The 22,551-nt window shown below is 47.0% G+C and overlaps 2 protein-coding genes across 3 annotated transcripts in view; one reads left to right on the top strand and one right to left on the bottom strand.

The window, feature by feature from the left end:
* The window catches only part of TRIM59 (tripartite motif containing 59), a 77,446-nt gene extending 69,534 nt beyond the window's left edge, over nucleotides 1-7,912 (bottom strand). Inside the window, exon 1 of one of the 2 annotated variants that reach the window (XM_038415879.2) lies at nucleotides 7,851-7,912. The gene's annotated coding sequence lies outside the window, so the exon portion shown is untranslated. Of the gene's footprint in view, nucleotides 1-7,296; nucleotides 7,804-7,850 lie in introns of those variants that run through there. The other variant, XM_043491889.1, reaches the window with a different exon arrangement.
* A 9,590-nt stretch (nucleotides 7,913-17,502) lies between these two features.
* On the top strand, nucleotides 17,503-19,997 carry LOC122455796. Its single transcript, XM_043492399.1, has 2 exons — nucleotides 17,503-18,465; nucleotides 18,511-19,997. The coding sequence occupies exons 1-2, from the start codon at nucleotides 17,662-17,664 to the stop codon at nucleotides 18,646-18,648; spliced, it is 942 nt and encodes a 313-aa protein (XP_043348334.1). The 5' UTR covers nucleotides 17,503-17,661; the 3' UTR covers nucleotides 18,649-19,997.
* The last annotated feature ends 2,554 nt before the right edge of the window (nucleotides 19,998-22,551 follow it).

The following is a 22,551-nucleotide window of genomic DNA, read 5'->3' as shown; positions in this document are numbered from 1 at the left end:
TCTACACCCAAGCACTCAGATACCACAGAATATGCTCTCAGGAGAATGTCTAGAATATACACCTCAAGCCACTCAAAACTGCCTTCATAAAATAAGGGCACTCCACCAAAGAAGAAGATTGCATCATTAAATGGGCCACCCAAATACCCTGAGAAAATCTGCTTAGATACAGAAACAAAACCCTCTCCAACCAAACACCACAAGTTGTCACCTACCACCCTACACTGGAACCTATATGGGGTATCAAACAACTACAACCTGTATTTGATGGCGACCCTATCCTGAAAGAAATCTTTCCTGAACCCCCTCTTCTGGCCTTCAAACAACCCCCCAACCTCTCCAAGCTCATCATCAGAAACAAGCTCCTGACAGACCAGGACCCACCAACTCAAAGTGGCACCAGACCCTCTCAGAGCAGATGCAAAACTTCCAGACTTATCTCCACTGCTATAACGATCAACACCCACCACAACACACCTTTCAAGGTCAATGGGTCCTTGTGACGCATGGCTAGAAAGGGTTAAATATCCTGCCAACTAAATAACCCTCAAAAGACATGTGCGGAGATAATGTTTGTGTTTTTGTATATTTACATATGTATGAGTAGGGTCAAAAATGAAATCAACACTCCCTGTCTATGCTATGATTATGTATTCTGATAATTCAGAGGTCAAAAGAACATCCTATTTTTTAAATGAATTGTAAACATGGATATCTCTGTATTAATCTCTCTTTGAAATGTATAGCAAATAATCTGTGAATGGTGGAGGAACAAGCAAATTGCCTTGTTAATTCTATAGCTAAGTACCGGTGATGGACCTCCTTCAAAGTCGTGCTAATTACCTTTTGAACTCCCAACTTGTCAAAAGACATGAAATTGTATGAAAGATACTTGGGTCCTTATTCTGTCATCTCAGATCTGCTTAGGCTATCAGGGGAAGCCTGAGGTCCCAGTTATGCTGGTATGTCCTGAATATGATATTTGGACATTGGACTATAACTTATGAACTATTTCTAAAAGAACTTTTTGCAACTACAAAGCTCACCATCTCTGCTATGAATCTGCACCTAAATGAACTGAGCTCATGTCTGTATGTATATTGATCTTTTAACCATACCATCTCTCTTTTGCTTTTTAATAAAGTTTAGTTTAGTTATTAAGAATTGGCTGTAGCATGTATTTGGGTAAGATCTGGAATATTCAATAACCTGGCAGGTAATGTATCTGATCCTTTGGGATTGGTGGAACCTTTTATTTTAAATGATGAAATAAGGTACAGAAACGTTCATCATATTTGATGTGGATAGCTAGATGGAGGCCTGAGGCTGGATCACTTTAAGAGAACTGGGTTGTTCGGACTTCTGAATAACCAGTAAGGTAATAAAAGAAACTGTTTTATACTGGCTTGGTAAATATCAGTATTGGAATATCCACCATCTTTATGGGGATTGTCTGCCCCATTCTTTGCAGTTCACCCTGACTGATCATATTTAATGATCATAACTATTATGTACTTAACTATTATGTAGATCATAACTAGCTCCCCACTAGGACCCGGGTCACTGGCTATCACAATATGTGCTACTCCTGGGGGAATTCTGTGCCAAAAAATTAAAAATTCTGTACACAATATTTTAAAATTCTGCATACCTTATTTGTCAAGATAATGCAATATAATCACAACTGTTTCAATTATTTTGAATAATTTTTGAATAATTATTCAAAATATGTCAGCAGGTATGTCTGTAACAATACAGATGACCAAAAAAAGATTCCACCAGGAGTAGAGTTAAAGAAACTCCTATGACAACCCAGTTCCTATTTCTCTGTTATGCTTTTGTCGGGCAGCTCAGTCTGGGTGTGTCACATGTGCCAGCTGGGCACATCTTGGGAGAAAACTCTGCCCCTCCAGTCTTTTAGTTGATTCTCATTTTTTCGTTTTGCCCCCATACGATTACCATATTTCAAGTTCCCAAATAGAGAGCACTAACGGGAAGAGAAGCTGGGGGCGGGGGGTTCCGGAGGGGGTATCTGGGGCACTAGAGGGTGTGTGTACTGGGAGGGGGCATTTGGGGGGTGCTAGAGGGGTGTGTGTATACTGCAAGAGACTATTTGGGTGGTGCTGCTAAAGGGGGTTACACAGGGTCCCCCGACCCCGGTCTAGACACCCACACCTCCTCCCAAGAGCCCAGCTGCAGGCTCCGTTCCACGCAGCTTTGTTACTGTGCCACCAGGCAGAGACAACCCATACCTGCTCTTCCTCCTAATGTATTTAAAGAACCTCTTCCTATTGCCTTTTATGTCGCTTGCTAGCTGTAAACTCATTTTGTGCCTTAGCCTTTCTGATTTTGCCCCATACATGCTTATGCTATTCTTTTGTAATCCTCAACAATTCATCCACGTTCCCACATTTTGTAGGATACCTTTTTGATCTTCAGGTAGTTAAAAAGCTCCTGATCTAGCCATATCGGCATCTTACTATTCTTCTCATCTTTCTTTAGCATTGGGATAGTTTGCAGTTTTGCTTTTAATATTATCTCCTTGAGAAACCATCAGTTCTCCTGAACTCCTTTTTTCCTTAGATTTTCTTCTTTTGGGGCCTTACCTACCAGTTCTCCGAGTTTGTTAAAGTCTGCTTTTTTGAAGTCCATTGTCCTTATTCTGCTGCTCTGACTCCTTCCTTACCTTAGAATCATGAAATCTATCATGTCATGATCACTTTCACCTAAATTGTCTTCCACCTTCAGGTTTACTACCAATTCCTCTCTTTTGATCCAAATTAAGTCTAAAATGGCTTTGCCCCAGTTTCTTCCTCCAATTTCTGTAATAAAAACGTTGTTCCTAATATATTCCAAGAACTTATTTTAAATTTTGTTTGACCATATTACTTTTCCAATGGCTGCCTGGGTAATTAAAGTTCTCTATTACTACCTGGTCTGATGGAGTACAGTGTTCAATTCTGAGTGCCACACTTTAGGAAAGATATGGATATATTGGAGTGTCCAGAGGAGAGCAACAAAAATTAACAAAGGTTTAGAAAACCTGACCTATGAAGAAAGGTTACATGTGGGTATGTGTAGCGAGGGAGGATCTGATAACGGTCTTCCAATAAGTTGATGGGTTGTATAAAAAGGTCTGTGATCAATTGTTTTCCATGTCCACTGAAGGTAGAGCAAGAAATAGTGGGCTTAATCTGCAGCAAGGGAGATTTAGGTTAGATATTAGGAAAAACTGTCTGTCTACAAGGGTAGTTAAACTCTGGAATAGGCTTCCAAGGGAGGTTGTGGAACTGTCATCATTGGAGGTTTTTAAGAATAAGTCAGACAAACACCTGTCTCAGTGCAGGAGGCTGGACTTTGTGACTATTTGAGGTCCCTGCCAGCCATAAATTTCTATGATTCTCTGAATTAATGTTAGGCACAGTAAAAAAGTTTTCAAAACTATTCCTAGTGTAGATAAGGCCATACAATCTTTCAGGATAGGGAAGACCTGCATTTCTGTTGTAAAAAGCAAGGGGATAAAGGAGCAGACTGATGGTCATATTCATTTTCAGGTCACCTTTAAGCAAAAAGGTAATAAAGCCTATTCTCAAAAAGCATGGCTCAGTTTCATCTCTTAATAATATGTTCCCTATTTCACATTCATTAAAACTAGTGGAGCTTTGCCTCAAAGTGTTTCCCACAGTGCTGGTATCACTTGTGATACCACTTTTCAGCAAGATGCCAAGCCACCAGAACTTCATATCGCTTCCAGTGAATCAAATTAACTTGTATATAAACTGACTATTTTTGTTCTTAGACTCCTTTCCTTAACCTTAAATTGTGTCCTTAAGGGTGTCCTTAAATTGTGAGCTCTGCAGAGAAGCCACAATCTTTCTTCAGTGTTTGAAATGCACTTATTACATAATGGTTGCTACCATAAATAAATAAGAATTTGAATTTAGAATCCTGGGCTAACCAAAGAGGGTGGAACTTTAAAATTGTTTCAACAACTAACAAAATAGTAACAAAGTAGAACTGGTGGATATAGTGTTATTTAGACTTTTTCTAAGACTTTTTGATAAGAATACTTCACCAGATATTGTTAAGGAAGCTTGCTAACTATGAAGCAAAAGATAGTGAAATCAAAATACATTAGTGGGTACCCCAGAAATCAGGGTACTGGTAGGACAGGGGCTAGATTCACAAGGGCCTTAAGCCACTGCTGACCTCCTCATGTGCACAAATAAAACATTTAGGTACCACTGACATTCACAAAACCACCGCTCAGCTGCCACCTAACCCTCTAGGCACATGAGTTTCTGCTGGTGGGCATGCACAAAACTGCCTACATCCTGATGCCAAGCTGCTTGGTGCCCTAGCTCATGCCTAAACCCCAACAGGATTATCAGACTGGGCATCATCTCCCCTATGTGTGCACCCCATTGTACCCAATTGCCCAATGTCCATATCCCAGGTGAGGGCCCTAACCACTGAGCTATTAGAGTCATAAAAATGGCAAGAAAGTATCTATCACACAGTAAATATGTATACAAAATGGAACAGCTTCAAAATGAGAGATTTCAGGGAGCCCAACCAAAGAATATCTAATAGCCTGGTGGTGAGGGCACTCTCCCGGGAGACCTGGGTTCCACTCGCTGCTCCAAATCCAACAGAGTGGGGATTTTAAGACAAGTCTCCCCACTCCTGGGCAAGTGACTTAACCACTGAGCTATTAGCTATAATAGGGTGGTGTTCTCTCACTATTCCCTGCCCCACCCCCAAAACAAGGTTAATATGGGATGGGTGCCTAACTCCAAGAAAAAGTCCATGGCTGTGAATCCTGAGCACAGACAGCCACCTACCTCCAGCCTCTCAGTCAGATAGCTAAGGCCAGATCAATGGAAATGAAGCATTTAAGCCCCACTTTCTCCTCTGCTTTTCACTTCAGGCCAGTTTAGTCAGCTCCCTTCTTGCTAGCTTCTCTGAACTCCTTTCTTAGGCTATGTTTATACTGTGCACCTTGCAATGGCATGGTTGTGCTACTGCAGTCGTGCAGTTCTAAGATAAGCAGTGTAGCCGCTGTTTGTCGCCAGGAGAGAGCTCTCCTGAGGACAAAATAAAACTACCCCCAACAAGGGGCGGTAGCTTCATCTATAGGAGAGTGGCTCCCACTGACAAAGCACTGTCCACACCAGGGCCATCCTTAGGCATACGCGGCTGAGTAGGGCACCCGAAAATTTGGGGCACCATTCCCCTCGCTGGCCACAGCTGGAATCCTCTTTTCTCCAGCCTCTCCCCCGCGCTGGGCCAACAGGCTTCTCCCCGCCCTTTCCCTCACTTGCTCACTCACTCCTCAGCCGGACAGCTAAGGGCTCCAGCCTCCAGCTCTGCCGAGTCCAACCCAGCCTTGGGGAGCCCAGGGCAGCGCAGAGCCAGCCCACCGCTGCCCGGAGCAGAGTTCCTCCCTGGACACTGCCTGCCTGTGCCGCTTGGTCTCCAGCGGGGGCCAGGACAAGAGGAGCGAAACTTCCATGCGAGGGGGGGGGCTTAAAGTGACAGTGCGCTCACCGTCTCTCACACTTCCCTAATGCACACACAGACTGGCTCACACCCATATACACTCTGCCTCTCACAAGTCACAGTCCCACACTCCCCAACACACACACTGTCACACACTCAGTCTCTCTCACATGCACTGGCTCGTTCTCTCTCACACACACACACTCACTCACTCATATTATTGCTGTTATTACTGCTTGGTATGTCCTTTCAAAATGCTCGTGGTGAGCCAGGAATTGCTAGGGGCTGCAGGAGGGCCAACGGCTCTGGCAAGATGCAGCCTCCATGTGACAACATGAAGCCTGTCTTGAGTCACTGCCACAGCATCTGCTGCGTAGGAAGCTCACTGTGTGTCATCAATTGGGGGGGGGGGTTCCTGTGGGTAGGGGTGATGGCTGTGCCCCCTTGACACACTGGGGTCAGCAGCACCGTCTGGGGACCGCTTTCAATGGAGCATAAGGGCACCAGTTTAATAATACTGCATAGGGCACCAAAAATCCTAAGGACGGCCCTGGTCCACACTGGCACTTTTCGTCATTAAAACTTTTGTCATTCGGGATTGTTTTTTTGTTTGTTTTTTTTCCACACCCCTGAGCAACAAACGTTTTAACAATGAAAGTACAATGTAGACATAGCCTTAACCACACAACTGTTCCCTATATGCCTGGGCACCTACCTCAAGGCTGTGAATTCCACTGAAAGGCATGGTACTTAGAGGTTAGGCATTGCAATGCTCAGCATTGCAATAACTAAGTCCTCTTTGTGAATCCAGCTCCTGCTGCTTAATGTCTATATTAATAATCTGGAAGAAGGGGTGAACAATGAAATGACATAATTTGCTGAAAGATACAAATATAGAATAGTAGAAAACAAGAATCAGGACATCCCTCATCTCTGGGAAATAGTCCAGAATCAGGCAGCCTTATAATGACCCCTCTAATTCTATGCAGTGTTTGTAGCCATGTCCGTCCTAGGATATTAGGGACACAACACGGGTGAAGTAATATCTTTTAAGTTGGTCCAATAACGAGATGACCTCAACCACCTTGTCCCCCACAAGTCCTATTTTTTTTTCCCCCCACACAAAGGATATTCCTGCTTGGGGAGAACACACTGCTGGAGCCTGTGCTGAGCACAACCCTTAGCTCCAACCTGCTCAGCAATCAGCTGGCCTGGGATAGCTCAGTCAGAGGAGAGCAGCAGACCCGGACTCCCTGAGCTTTCTTGTCCAACCAGTGGTCTCAGTAGCTCCAGCTGAAGAAAGAAAAGGATCCAAACACACTGACTAGGAAGCATCAGCCCTTCTCAATCACAACTCTTCTCCCCCTCAGAACTGGTGCATTTTAGGAGGACCACTAAGAAGCCTGACAGCCCTTACTCAGGTTTCAGAGTAGCAGCCGTGTTAGTCTGTATTCGCAAAAAGAAAAGGAGTACCCGTGGCACCTTAGAGACTAACAAATTTATTAGAGCATAAGCTTTCGTGAGTGAGCTGTAGCTCACGAAAGCTTATGCTCTAATAAATTTGTTAGTCTCTAAGGTGCCACGGGTACTCCTTTTCTTTTAGCCCTTACTCAGTAGGAGTATGAGTAACAGCAGCATCAAATGAACTGCCCGAGTCAGTAGTTTGTGAAGCACTTGCTTATTAATAGTACTTCAGGAATATAAGGTACAATTAAATCCTTTTTGTAATTAAAAAGGGAGGGGAAAGCGGGCATACCCACTGTGAAGGGTAGAGGCAGCGGAAGTATCACTTACCAGCAAAGACTTGTGGTTTTCTGTCCCAGTTCAACTGGGAAACTTTAGCAAGAAACCCTTTCAATGTAGGCAGCACCTTCCAGTCAAAAACCTCAAGACGCCTTTATAAACGTTCAGCATGTTTATTAGCACAAGTTCCTTTAATTCAGACATTTTACAGCAGCCCCTCCTGCGAAGGAGCCATTATCCCCCCAGACACGGGGAGGGCAAGCGACGTGCCCTGCAGCGCCTGGAGACCACATCGCGGGAGTCCCGCCAGCAGCACCCGGAGAAGAAGGGGCGGCAGCTGACTCTCAGCAGACAATTACACCGCCCTGCCAGGGCGCAGGTACCCTGCGTAACGCCCGTCTTTAGCTAGCCCCCGCCAGAGCAATGGGGGTAGGGGCTACATCCCGCAGCCTGGCCAGCGCCTTCCCCTTTAAGGGCCCCACAATCCCCAACGCTTTAGTCCTGCCCGTCCGCTAATCCCCTTTACAAACGCCAGGCCACACAGCCCCGCTCAGCTGCCCCATGCCCCTCCCCCCCCGTGGTTAGCCGTAGCAGGGGAAACTCACCTCGCCCGCGCAGGACTCCCCTCAGGCAGCACTGACACCCTCCCTACTAGGGCTCCCAGCCCCGAAACCCCGCCCCCGCCCCCGCCCCCGCCTATCAGCGGCTCCCTCGGGGAGAGGAAGGAAGGCAGCGACGCTACGGAACCCCGTGTCGCGCATGCGCCGCTGAGACCCGGCAGCCAACCCACGGCCGCAGAACGTTCAGTTCGAAAGTAAAGCTGCGGCGAGTGGCTGCGTTTGAACGGTTCCTACTTTCAAACTAGCAACGCCTCAAGCAAACGGCCGTTAAGGGCTATTTGGCTTAGGCTGCGCCGGAGCTGTAGTCACGCCGCTCTCCTGCCCTGAGGGGGGGGGGGTCTTCCCACCTGCCCAACGCATTTAGGCCTGGTCTACGCTAAAAATGAGCTGGGTGGGGAAAATCCACGCCCCTGGGTGGTGTGGGAAGACCATCTAAAGCCCTTGTAGACAGCACCAGGTTGATGGAAGAGTTATTCTATGGAGCTAGCTGCTGCTTCCAGCGGAGATGGATTATCGATGCCAACGGGAAGACCCCTCCTGTCCCATAGGTGGTGCCTGTACTGAAGCATGACAGTGGCACAGCTGTGCTGCTATAGCACTTCAAGTGTAGATATACCCTATTCACTAAAGTCAGTGTGCGCAGCTCACATGTTCTTGCTTGGACCCAGGGGCGTGAAATCTTGGCTCTGTTAAGGTCAATGACAAAGCTGGCTACTCACTTCAGTGGGGCCAGGTTTTTATCCGAGATTTACATTTCTTCTAGCTCTAGATTGGACTCACGGGTGCCCCCCCAGGTGCAGTTTCCCTGGCTTGCCCTGGGTGTAGGATGACCAGATAGCAAGGGTGAAAAATTGGGACGGGGGGTGGAGGGTAATAGGCTCCTATATAAGCAAAAGCCCCAACTATCAGGACTGTCCTTATTAAATCAGGACATCTGGTCACCCTACCTGAGTGATAGGAGATATCCATCAGGCACAGATTCCCTGGCCCCTGTGAGGGCTTGGAGATGCATGGGACAGTAAGTCAATTGCCTTGTCAATGCAAAAAAGTTTAGGCAATTCTCCCACTGTTAGTCTCACACCAGTACTGTTCCACCAGTAGTAGCAACAATGGAAGTTGTACTAGCTGGCCAGAAAATTACAGGACTGGTGATAAAAATATTTGCCGCCAGTCTATCCTAGTGCTCATTTCATTTTCGTTGCTAGAGTAAGGGGACTGTTGCCCCCTTATTAACATTCAGTGGGGGTGTTTTGGTTGGCTAGCTCCCAGTACTAAAAGGGGAAGAGTCTATGGGAAATCAGGACCCTGAGACTGATAGTCCCCAGGAACAATGGGGAGAGGCCAATGCTCCAGGTCAGCCTGAATGACAGGGCAGGCAGGCTAATCAGGGAGGTCCCATCCTCCATGTGAGCTGGATTTGCCTGGGTCAGACAGAGTCGGGCCGAGCTAAGGAGAAAGCAGAGGTCCAAGCTGAGCTGGGGAACAGCTGTGCCAGATTCAGAGAGAGCAGACCCTGTCCTGGGAGCAGAGCTGCAGCCCCAAAGCCAGAGGCACAGCCCAAAGTGAGCAGACTTGCCCTGGGAGGAGGGCTGCGGGAGCCAGGGCCAGAGGGGCTGCCCACGGGGCAGGTCAGTGCTGGCAGCAGAGTCACGGGGGCAGCCTGCAGAACGGACCTGTCCTGGGAGCGGAGCTGTGGCAATCAGAGGCAGAGGGGCCAGAGAAGCAGCCGAGGGAGCTGGAGGCAGAGCGGTGGAGCTGGGGCTGGAGCAGTCTGGAGCTGGGTGTGGTGAGCAGCTGGGGAGAGCGAGGGGGACCCTGGGCAGTGGGCCCAGCTCAGGGAGATAACTCAGCCAAGAGGCTCTGCAAGCCAGGCTTGGATCGTAACCCTGACAGGGCGGGGGCAACGCTCGGAAGAAGGGTCCTGCCACCTAGAGCCTGAGAGCGTGTGGCCACCACCAGAGCAAGTATCCAACCCACAGCATCCCTACAGCACAGCCAGGGCCTGAGAAGAAGGCCTGGGACTTGCAAGAAACAGATTGTGAACTGCCCGGACATTCCAGAGACACTGTTTGCGATGTTCCCTGCCACAGAGTGGGTTGATGTGTTTCCTTTAACCTTTCCCATTTTTCGTTATTCTTTTTAAAATTAATTGTTGATTAAATAACTTGCATTTGCTTTAACTTGTATGTAATGGTCGGTGGGTCAGAGGAGTGCCCAGTGCAGAGAGAGTATCCCGGAGTGGGGATACCCTAGCCCCTGTCCTAGGTGACCACAGCAGGGTTGGGGGTCGAACCCCCCAGGGGTCCTATGCCCAGCCTCGTTGGGGTAACTCTGCCAGAGTAGGACTGCGCCAGACAGGAGAGTGGAAGGGGAGTCCTCAAGGGCAGGGAGACCACTGGGTAAAGGAAGTGGGAGCGAGGACTCAGATCCTTTCGCTAGCCCACTTCACCGGGGTAGTGCAGAAGCCAGGAAAGTTCCCCACAATAGCGGGGCTATTCCCCCGCTTACACTAGCACTCATGGAGCTACACCAGGGGTAGCTCAATAACAAGGTGAATTGCTTAACAATCTCAGTATATATGTAGCCAGTCAGGCAGAGATATACAGGAAGACAGCTCCTCAAGACAGCAAGAACTGAAAAGAAGAAGACTATTGTATGGACAGTGGTGACGTTGTTTGAAAGAAATCTAAGAGGTTGCTACTATTAGATTAATGAAGTGCATAGGGCATGGAGGGGCACATTATTTGCCAGCAAGGCTGAATCAAGCAGATAGAGGATTTTGAAAATAAAGGCAATTTTTAACAGAATCCTGATATTAATTGACTTGTTCGAGGATATGATTACTCTCTTTTGTATATGCAAGAAGGCTGCTACTTTCTGAACCTGTTGTGGAACTGGACTGCCATGATGTCCTGGTACCTGTCAGTGTAGAGAACATGTGCATCAAAGTGTTTTCTAGGATCCTATACTTCTTATAGGAACAGTAGATATAGATTTTAGGAGTTCTTTGGGTGCTCATATATTGAACATATATACATTTCCTACTAGTAATGATTGTGCAGTCTTCTAATACATGTTCTATAAAAAATTTTAACTTAGTGGGATAAAATTAAATAAAAGTGTATGGGAGATTATAAGGATCCTGATCATCACATTCCAAAGCCTTTATAAAATAGGAAATGGCTCTTCAGTTCTGGCAGATTCACAGACAGTGCCACTCTTCATATTTATCACACAAACACATTGGTCCACCAGATATATTCTACAACACATAGGCTTCAACTTGGCGTTTGAGAAATTACTATACAGATTGTACACGTATGAACAGTACTGAATTTTCATAATTGGGGGAAAGGCACTTATGTCAAGGGAGAAGAAACTGGTGAATTTGCTGAAGCTACATTCAGTGTGAAAATTTAGATTTGCTAATAATGACATATTTGATGAAATTGTCATGACATACAAGGCAAACAAAAATTAAGTCAATAGGTAATCTATATCCACAAAGGACTTTCTATGTCCCTTTCGGTAATTGTCTTATAGTCAGCATTTTCCCAGATGGATTTTAATTTACATAAAGGGTAAACTGCATTCCTATACAGGGGACCAGTACAGGTACAAGGTGTTGGAAGCGAAGGCATATATAGACCTGACAAAAGCCTGTTGTGGATTTTAAGAGTCTGTTCTGATAACATTTAACAGTGTAAGAGTAGACCTGTATGTGTAAGGAACTGCAGAGCAATGATGTTTGTGAGAACAAGCAAAGATAAAGTAACTAAAAAGCTAGAAAAGACTGGCTTGAACTAACACTAAACCTGTACTCAGGGGGGAGGAGAGTTAACATCAGTAGTGCAAGTAGGGTGATACTCTCTAGTACACAGTACCGGCAAGAGATTTTTAGGGATACGGGGTACTGGAGTGGGGGCTACGCTCTGTTCCTTAAAGGAGAAGAACATGGCTCTGGAGTGCATTCATTCTTTATATGGCTTTAACAGCACAATTCATTTGCTAACAAACTTAAACAAAGGCTTTAAGTTTGTTAGCACATGTATTGTGCTGTTACATTGGTCAGGAGTCCTCAAGAAGGGAGTGGCGGGGGGTGGGGTGGGAACAGAAAGTGTTTAAACAGTGTTTTTGATTCTGTTTCTCCCCATTGCTCTGAATTATCCATGACATTCATACTGCATCACATCAAGTCCAAATCATTAGAGGAATGCCTCTGCTTGCACTGACCAGAGGATGTTTGGATTCTGATGTCAGCCAGTTCTGCAGCCTGACAGGTATCAGGGTGTTCTCCCCACTGTACACAGAATTCTTCTTTGCAGCCAAACTAGTCTAACAGATTCCTGAAACTCTTACTATTTGCATGTCTATGGATCACTTTTGTGGTAAGAGTTTCAGGAGTCTGTTCTGTTCCTATAAAGGAAGTTGAATCTCCCATTGAAATGCAATGTTTGGGTACAATACCATAATGCAGTTTAGGATACAGTTCTACTTAAAATTTGTCTTTTAATAAGTCATACATATGCTGAAATGGCTCCTCACCCAACTTCCATATAAACTAGGGTTACATATTTGAACATTCAAAAAAGAGGACACTCCATGGGGGAGGGGCAGTTTGCTCGTGGCCCCCGCCTCTGGCCCTGACCCAACTCCATCCTCTCCCCACCCCCATTCCAACTCCTTCCCCAAAGTCCCCTCCCCAACTCTGCCCCCTCGCACCCCTTCCCCAAATCCACAGCCCCGCCTCCTCTCCTGAGCACGCTGTGTTCCCCCTTCTCCCCCCTCCCTCCCAGCCGCGCGAAACACCTGTTTCACGGCTCAAGTGCTGGGAGCTAGGGGGGAAAAGCGGGCATTCTCTTGAGTGATCAACATTCACTTTCTTTCTCAAATAATCAACATTCACTCTCTTTTTTGAATGATCAACTCTTCTTTGGGGAAAAATAATAATGGCAAAATCCTGGACGTTTTTAGATATTTAAAAATTCCTACCGAACGGCAATTTAAGAACCAAAAAGCCAGGCATGTCTGGGAACATATGGATGTATGGTAACCCTAATATAAACAGATTGAAATACTACATATTTGTAGTAGTTAAGCATGTTGATGTTTGTATATACGAACACCCATTTCATCACTGTACTGGAAAATATAGCTGAACTTAATTTTCTATGGAATTTGAGGAAAGTTTAACAACCCCAATTGTTTCCTGTGTTAATCAGTGTGAACCTGAAAAAATTACATGCCTTCTAAGAGAAAAGAATCAGTCCACACTTACTGAAAAAAAAAATTTCCCTCCAACTGGTGTTCAGAAGAGTGCTACAAGACACATACATAACCTCATGAGCAGAGTGCTGAGAGATACCCTCCCACATTATGACCAGCAAAAAATAATAATAATTAAAATCTCAAATAGGCAGAGGTTCACAGATTTGCAAACCTAAAAATCTGTGCTGAGGTTATTTATGCTTTAAACCACCTCAGCACAAAATGAACATTAAAAAGTTAACTGCAAAGGAACACTGTAGCCCATTAACCTGATTGTGTGCCAGCCAGTATGCCCTCACTGACTAAAGGTGCAGTCACACCTGAACAGCTAAAAATTAACCTTACTCTTTTAAGCTAAACAGAGTCATGTCACTGACTCCATATCTGTTGTTACATAATATATAACAAAACTCCAGTGGGGCATGGTGCTGGCACATAGGGTCTGAGGTACGTGGTGTGATTTTTCAGAATCTCTTTTGAGAATAGTCATGTAGGTGAAATAGCTGGTACTTATCATTATGCTATTTCTATGCATGTATATTCAACTTAGTATCTGAAGTTATGAATATTAGCTATGTTTACTACATGTTTGCTCCTGTGGTAACACCCACAAGGTATTTACCCAGCACCTGAAGGGAGAAGTCAAGTTGAATGGCCCATTAAGGAACACTTAGCTCACAATGGACCCTGGAAAACGCCTGTCTACAGTTAATGGTGTTCTGGGCCACGGTGCTCCGAAGCACCACAGGTCTGGCAGGAGTATTCTGAGAAAAACGAGGCTTACGCACAGCTGTGAGTTATTGGCTTTATTGAAGGTTAGTGATCCACCCGCAACGGGGACTCCAAGCGTTGCAGTCACGAAGGCGGGGAACCCAGCACACCGGAGCTCTGCCTGGGATGGAGTCTGACAGAGGGGCAGACAGTCAGCATTAATAAGCATTACACAAAAACAGCTCATGAATATAAAGTTAGGTGCTTCTTAAAGGGGGGCTTTCTACTACTTGGCGAAGGGCCATGCAAAGCAGCTGTGTCCTTCAAGAAATATCTCCTACAATAACAAAGCAGCTGTGTCCTTCAGAAACTAACTCTATCCCAAAATAACGAAGCAGCTATCTATGTCCCACAGTTCTCTCGGCTCGAGAAAGCGGAAGTTCCCTGGCTAGGCCATAACAAAGTCTTCCGCAGTCCCTTACAATGGACTTTTTGTGAATGTTCTAACTAGAATATGGGTGGGAGTGATGGACATGTAACTTGCCCATGTGACTCCAAACACCATCTTTCACAGTAAGAACAGATTTCCCTTTACTTGGCACTTGGCAGAAGCTAAAAGGCCCTGGCCTGGTAATATATCTGTGTTGCCTCTTTCCTGCTCCAGCCTCTGGACTACGAACATATACAATTGGGAGCATTCTAACCAAGGGACTGAGGACTTTAAGGTAATCTGGAGCTTCATATTTCCTTGATCCTTTGCAGCTGGAGTTGGATGAGTTGGATATGGTACAGAGACTGTTCTAGCCTTACGGATTGCTGATTTCTCCCTTGCAATGGACAAAGATCAGATGTCTGCTTTCTCACATCAGTCAGCAGCCTTTGATAACTGTGGTATAAGCAACATAGCCCTTGCTTGAGTGGTTTTGTTCTTTCCTCTCCAAATGTCAAAGCCTGTTCCCATTTAACTCAATAGCAAAACTCCTTTTGATCTCAATGGGAACAGGATTTGGCCCCAAGAGATCAGAGAATGTGATTTTGATCAATTGCTTATCTGTCCTGAGACAGTTCTCATGCATGTTCCGCCAGGCTGATTTTGATTGCTCCTCCTGTATGTCATGCTGAGGAAAATAATTTGGGCTGTAGTTCTATCAAGATGTACATGGCACACACAGTTCTATGCCTCTTCTCCATCAAACTCAGATGGCGCAGCATCTTTGCTTTCCTAGTGCCTGGTGGAGAGCAATACTTAGATAAAGGCAAGCTGGCAGAAGCCTAGTTTGGATGTAAGGGAGGCATTGATAGTGTGTTAAGGGAAATGGGGGTAATTGTCCTTCCTATCCTTCTTTCATTAAAGAAGTTTTCAATTTGGGGTGCTGCTGGATCCTCAATGACACCTGAAAGTACAGTTGGCACCAGGGGCCCAAAGCATCATTTTACAACTACTTCTGTTTAACAGATGCAGTTGTAAAATTTTATACAGGAAAGGGGGGAGTCGGAAGAGAGGGCAGCGAAGAGTGTGGGGGCCCTGGGCTGGGTGAGGAGGAGTCACATGAGGGTCATGTGGGGAGGTCATGTCCCTCCCATGAGTGCAGTACCGGTAAGAAATGATTTCTACTTCCACCACTGGTTAACATGTAAATGAGAATCTAATACCTGTTTAAGAAAAGATAACAAAAAGTTATAAATACATTTGTGAAACAAAGGGAGGTGGAAGCTGTATTGTCTGATGCTGGAGGTGACTGTGAGGAGTGTCTTGCCTTAATAAATATTTGTTAGACCTATCTGCTAAATAAGTGAACCTTTATCCAACACCAGGGAGTAAAGAGTTTTGTCATTTGCTTCCACAGTATCAAAATCAGACCTAATATCATTTACTACTCTTTAGGAACGCAGAAGTTAAAAATCAAGTGTTCAGCAACGTCAAGCGTTCAACATAGTTTTATTCTCTTGTTCATTAGGCTATGGAGCTGAGTTAAGGCTTTGAAGAGAGCCCAGTCCAGGACCAGATGGATTGTAACTGCCATGCAAGCCGTTGAAGGTGGTGAGATTAAAATAAAGGATGCAGAGCACTTCCTTTCCTGGCTACTGGTGGGAAAACCAGAGGTTGAGAATACCAGAAAGTGGATGAATTATGAAGGATTAATAGACTGACATTGTGATCTACCATCTGTTATACTGATAATCATCAAGAATTTGTAGGTCAAAGTGCCAAATATTGTGCACATTTTCAACAAAGGCTGAATTATTTTGTATTTATTTATAATGTTTGGATAATTGAGTCATGTTGGAATAAAAATGTATACACTCTCAGAGATTACTATTACAATAACCTTGAAAAAGTAACCAAATCATGATATTCACTATAAATAATAAGTCCCATTATTCAAAAATACTTAAACATCTGTCCTGATAACATAAAATTGGTATTTTGAAGGGCCTCATATAAACATATGTGAAATGTCTGGAATTATGTCTGAAAATATAAAATTCTCTCTCTTCTGCATCAGATTAATCAGAACAGTTTTGCTGACACAAAACTATGTATTTCACAAAGAAGTTACAAAAGTAGACCCAATCACTTAATTATTTTTCTTCTTCCAGAGACAGATTTAGTGAAACACAGGGTGCCCTGGCACGGGACCTGGACCCTGGAAAATAATAAACATACCCCCCCCCAGCCCCCTGCTGTGAGCCACTCAGGGCAGAGGGCTGGGGCAGGGAGCACCCCTATGCCCACAGTCCTGACTCCTGCACCCCCCTCACACACCCCCTGCCTTCCCTGACTCCTGCACCCCCCCTCATACACCCCCAGCCTGAGCACCAAACAGGAGCTCCTGCACCTGCCCCGACATTCCCACCTGCACCCCTTGCACCAAATGGGAGCTGCCCCAGGTAAGTGCTCCACACCCTAACCTCTTATCCCAACCCTGAGCCCCCTCCTGCACCCTAACTCCTGGCCAGACCCTGCACCCCAACCTGCTCCTGCACCCTCTCTCAGACCCTGCATCCCCAACCCTGACTCCTGCACCCCCTCAGCCACCTATGCTCCCTGACTCCTGCACCCCCCTCACACCCCCTGCCATGACTCCTGCACCCCCTCAACCCCCCCAGCCACCTGTGCTCCCTGACTCCTCCACCTCCTCACACGCTCCCAGCCCTGACTCCTGCACCCCCCCCCCCGATTCCTGCACCCTGCCCTACCTCCTCACCCAGACAGCAGCTTCCCCAGGTAAGCACTCCACACCCCAACCCCCGTCCCAGCCCTGAGCCCCCTCCCACACCCTCACTCCTGGCCACACCCTACACCCCAACCCTCAGCCTGTTCCTGCACCTAACTTCCTCCCAGACCCGAGCCCTCTACCGCACCATAAGCCCTGCCCAGACCCTGCACCCCAAAAGTTTTTTACATTTTTTTTTTTTTTATAAAGTGCTCTTATCCGAAGCGCTCTACCATAGTTAGCCAACGGTACAAACAGTATTTGGAAATGCTGGTCCGCCGAGACCCTCCGCTAAACCCGCCAGCGTCCGGACCCATTGCTGTGGGAGCTGAGCCGCCCAACCAGCCAGGCCTGGCCCCAGCCGCACTCCGCCCACAGGGCCCCGCTTGGGGGGCGGGGCTCTGGGTTCCGGGCCGCGCGGAAGGGGCGGGGCTAGGCGCCCCCAGCCGCCCGCCACCGCCGCAGCCCTTTCGCTGCGCCCGGGCCACAGCTCCCCCTGCGGTAGGGGCGCGGATTGCGCTGCCCCCCGCGGCCCCGTTATTTCAAAGGCACGGCGGGTAGCGGAATCGACTCCCCTTCCCCCGTCCCGCACGGCCGCCATGGAGGCGGAGGGGGCGGCCCACGGCAGGCCGCTCTCTGAAGAGCGGCGTCGGCTGATCCCGGGAGCAGGCAGAAGACGACGGGGCAGCCTGGCCGCAGCCGTGGCCCAATGCTTAGCCCTCGGCGTGATGTGCGCGGCCGGGGCCTACCCCAGCTGGGTCCTAGTGAGCAGCGGCGACGGGAGGAACCAGTCGGTACTAGGGGTGGTCTGGGCCGTGCACCCGAGAGATCCTGCTCCTGACTCCCCGCTCCTGGGGCGGGCCGGAGGCGTCCTGATGGCTTCTATAGCTGTCTGCTGCGTCCTGGCCGTCCTGAGCGGCTACGGGGCCTTGGTGCTGGACTTCCTGGGGCTGCGGCGGGGCGGCGTGGCCGCTCCCCTCCTGCATGGCTCGGCCACCCTACTCGCTGCTGGCGCCGCGGCGCTGTGCTCCTGCCTCTTCCAGTTAGTACGGAGCAGACTCCGAACGGAGAAGGAGCTGCAGCACCGTGGCTTCTCCTCGAGCCCTGGCCAAAGCTTCTTCCTCTCCATCCTAGCCTGCGCCTTAGCGGCCGCGGCGACCGGCCTCAGCTGCAGCGCCTCAGCCCGTGTGGGACCTGCCGCAGGTCTCTCCCCTCCTGGGATGGCGCGGAGGAGGAAAAGACCGAGCTTCCTCCAGCGGGAGGGAGAAGGGGCTAGTGGCCCAGAGAACAGCCTCCCCGCATCGGAGCGGGAGACTGACCCCCGAAATGAGAAGGTGGTGGCCTTGGTACAGGGGGAAGCGGAACCCGGGATGGCAGGGAGCCTCCCCTTCATACAGGGAGAGATTGAACCCCGACTGGCAGGGAGCCTCCCCTTCATACAGGGGGAGATTGAACCCCGACTGGCAGGGAGCCTCCCCTTCATACAGGGGGAGATTGAACCCCGACTGGCAGGGAGCCTCCTTTTCATAAGGGGAGAAACTGACCCAAGTGGAGGCGGGTCTCCCCTTCAGACAGGCAGAGACTGAGCCCGCAATAGAAGAGGATTTCCCCTTCAGACAGGGCAACACTGAATCCCAAGTGGCAGGGAGTCTCCCATTTGTACAGGGAGAGACTGAATCCCAAATGGTAGCGACTGCTCTTCATACAACCAGTGACTGACTCCCACTCCAGAAAAAGCCCTGTTTCACTGCAGCAAGAGACTGATCACCCTCCCCCCTGAAAGGGACACTACTCAGCCTCCTTTCCACACTACAATAAGAGACTGATGCAGCAAAATCCTGCCTCACCCACTGGCAAATAACTTCCCAAATGAGAAAATATCTCCTGCCCTAGGAAAATCCATCTTGTCAAAAGGAGAGACTTCCAACAAAGCATCCTTCAAGTAATTCCCTGGAATGGAGAGATCAGGAGGTGACAAACCAGAATCCTTCCTCTCCAGAAAGGAAGACTTGCACCAAAGTGTCTTAAAACTGAGCCTCAAAAGGATTACAGCTCTCCAGGAGCTATGCAGCAAAACCATAAAAAAACAGCATCTTTAAAAACTGCCTTAAAACTACTCCTAAAAATAAGGAAATGGTCCTCCATAGGAGTGACACTGCCAAGTTTAATTTAGATTTGCAAGTCCTCAAGTGGTTAATGAGGATTGGGCTTCCACAAGCCTTCCACTGTGTTCTTGCTATTGAACTGGGCAATTCTGCATCTTGTTGAATGTTGTAACAGTGTTAAGAGTATTTTATGGATTTGTCTTTATATATACATACATATACATACACACACACACACAGTGTGTGTGTATACATACACACACACGTGTGTGTGCGCATGCGTACACACACAATAAAACTATTTTCTCTCTTTTATAGTCTTAAACATAGCACAGTTTTAAGATTTCTTTTAAAATATATCATACTAACTAAAGAGTGAATAAAACCTTACCTGAGAGATAGATAGATACATTAGTAAGCTTTTTATACAGCAACAGATTATTCAAACTCTACTTAAGGCTGAAATTTAAGTAACAGAATAGTTTATTTCCAAAACATTTTGTAATAAAAAGTCCCCTTACGGATAAGTGGGCTAAATTCTGGTCCCATTGAAATCAATGTGGCTCACAATTTCCATAGCTCTTTTAGAAGGCCCACCATAATAGCATAATTAATTAAATAAAGGGTGTTCATAATAATAAAGCATTAGGTATTTCTGACTTTTTATATAGCATTAAGTAGACAGGTAGTTTTCATTTTAAAAAATTACAAAATCTAATAAAAATTTAAAAAAAAATCAGTTAAAATAGTTTGGTTGGAATTTAAAATCAATATTACTCTGCATTGTCTGAAATCCAATAAGTGCAACATTGAACTAATACATGACAACCCAAAAGTGAAAACTACTAACGTTTTCATTATGTATGATTTAATTGTAGAGCAGTGCAAAGAGACCTAGTATAATACAGAATCAGATCCAAGGGGTTTCAAATCAGATTGCCTGTTTTGTAACTAGTGCAGAACACATCCCTCCCTGCTGTTCAATTATTAAGATATTTTCTGCCTTCTCATACAAAATGTGATGTATTTCAGTAGTCAATACTAAAAGAAAATGACCTCCATTAGTCACAAATATTGGCCAGGTAAAAGGAAATGGATTTGGCACTCACCCTAAATGATGTTTCTTCTTTGAGTAGATGCAGCCATGTATTCCATGTGGGGGTGTGCATGCTGCATGCACTAGAATGAGAGAACTTTGCCTACCAGCACCCATAGGGTGGTGCTCATGCCCTGCAGCCATAACCCCACCCCTGGCTGCATAAAGACAGAACTGTCTCAACTCCCTCAGTTCCTTCTCATGGCCTGTGGCTAAAGCAGGGATGGGCAAACTACGGCCCAGGGGCAACATCCGGCCCTCCAGACATTTTAATCTGGCCCTCGAGTTCCAGATCGGGAGCAGTGTCGGGGTTGCCCTGCTCCGCATGACTCCTGGAAGCAGCGGCATGTCCCTCCTCCAGCTCCTACATGTAAGGGCATCCAGGGGGCTGCCCACACGCCGCCCCCTCAGCCTATGGGTGCTGCAGGGACAGTGCCTGTGGACGGGGCACTGCGCAGAGCTACCTGGCCACACCTCCGTGTAGGAGCTGGATAGGGGACATGCTGCTGCTTCTGGGAACTGCTCGAGGTAAGCACCGCCTGGAGCCTGCACCCCTCACCCCATCCCACACCCCAACCCCCTGCCCCAGCCCTGATCCCCCTCCTCCCCTAAGCCTCAGCCCAGAACCCACACCCCCAGCTAGAGCCCTCACTGCCATCCACACCTCAACCCCCAATTTTGTGAGCATTCATGACCCGCTATACAATGTCCATACTCAGATGTGGCCCTTGGGCCAAAAAGTTTGTCCACCCGTGGGCTAGAGTCAGAGCTTGGTCTGGTATCTTCACTTCACACTATTGCTCTGTCTTCTGAGAACTTTATCATGTATATCGTAGTAGTATCTTGGGTTCAGTTTAAGTGTTAGCAGAATAGTTGGCTGCCCTGCATGATGCCCTCACTAGGATTCATGCATTGTCTGTGGTGCAGTGCGGGCCATCCCCAACAGCACCCCCCAAACGAGGTGCTTATGTCTCAATAAGGCATATGTTAAAGAGTAGTATTCTATCAGCAAGTTGTTCACAGAGAGGACTCAGATGGCGAAAGACTTGCAGCTGAAGCAGCACCTTCTGGCCCACTTCAGAACTGAGGCCTTCTGAGCAGCAGTCACCTTCAGATCTGACAAGTGATGCCAATCTGAAATCAGGCTCTGGTATCTCCCTGCAGAGGAAAAGGGCTTGTTCACCCGTCTCTGGTGTGGCAAGGATAGGGTGACCAGACAGCAAATGTGAAAAATCAGGACAGGGGGTTGGGGTAATAGGAGTCTATAGAAGAAAAATACCCCAAAATCAGGACTGTCCCTATAAAATTGGTGACATCTGGCCACCCTATGCAAGGAAGAGGTTCTCTAAAACAAGGTCAGGACAATTCTATGGCTCCAGGAGATTCCTTTTTTTAAGAGAAGTGCAGACCAGCACCATATTCCATGCAGAATGGAGCAGGTCTGTCCAACTGTGCCCCAGTACAGCATCAGGAGCAGTAAGGGCCTGTACTGTCAACTCTAGTTCTGATCATGGGGCATCTGTTGAGTCTGATACAATGATGTCAGCACCAGTGTTGACTGTCTCCAAGTCAATGGCATACCAGGCGGCATCAAACTTGCATTGCCTCTCAATCCCGGATTCTCCTCTAGTTCAGGAGTTCTCTGGTGCTATAGCTTCTATTGGCTCATCCTCCTTTGTTCCCTGGCATCTGCTGGCCATGTTGCAGAGCTTTTCTTTCTCCCATCTGTATCAGAAAACTGCCTTCTTTGTGGCTATAACATCTGCAAGGAGAGTGAGGGAGTTACAGGCTTTAATTTCAGAGCCTTCTTACATACAATTTTCCAGAGACAAAGTAATCCTGTGGCCACACCCTACGTTTTTATCTAAGGTAGTTTCCCATTTTCACTTGAAACAAATTATATATCAGTGTTCTTCCCTAAGCTGCATTCAACTCCAGAGGAGCAGCATCTTCACCCAAAGGATCAGGCAATGTCTAGTTTTTTATCTGGTAGATCTAAACCTTTCCATTCATCACCTCAACTGTTTGGATCATGTGTGGATCTGTTGAAGGGTCAAGAGATCTTTTAACAAACCGTCTCCAGGTAGATAACTTTCTGTATCATGACAGCATACAAAGTAGCCAAGGCTGTGCCTCCTAAAGGAGTACAAGCTCATTCCATGAGAGCTCAAGCAACACCAATGGCATTTCTAAATGACATTCCTATACTGGACATTTGCAGGGTGTCCACTTGGTCCTCTGTGCATACTATTGCAAACCACTATGCCATTACAGCAGCGTCTAGATCA

The sequence above is a fragment of the Dermochelys coriacea genome, chromosome 9 (genome assembly GCF_009764565.3).
Source record: "Dermochelys coriacea isolate rDerCor1 chromosome 9, rDerCor1.pri.v4, whole genome shotgun sequence".
NCBI lineage: Eukaryota > Metazoa > Chordata > Testudines > Dermochelyidae > Dermochelys > Dermochelys coriacea.
The sequence above is the reverse complement of the archived record's forward strand: the minus strand, read 5'-3'. Positions and strand labels throughout refer to the sequence as shown.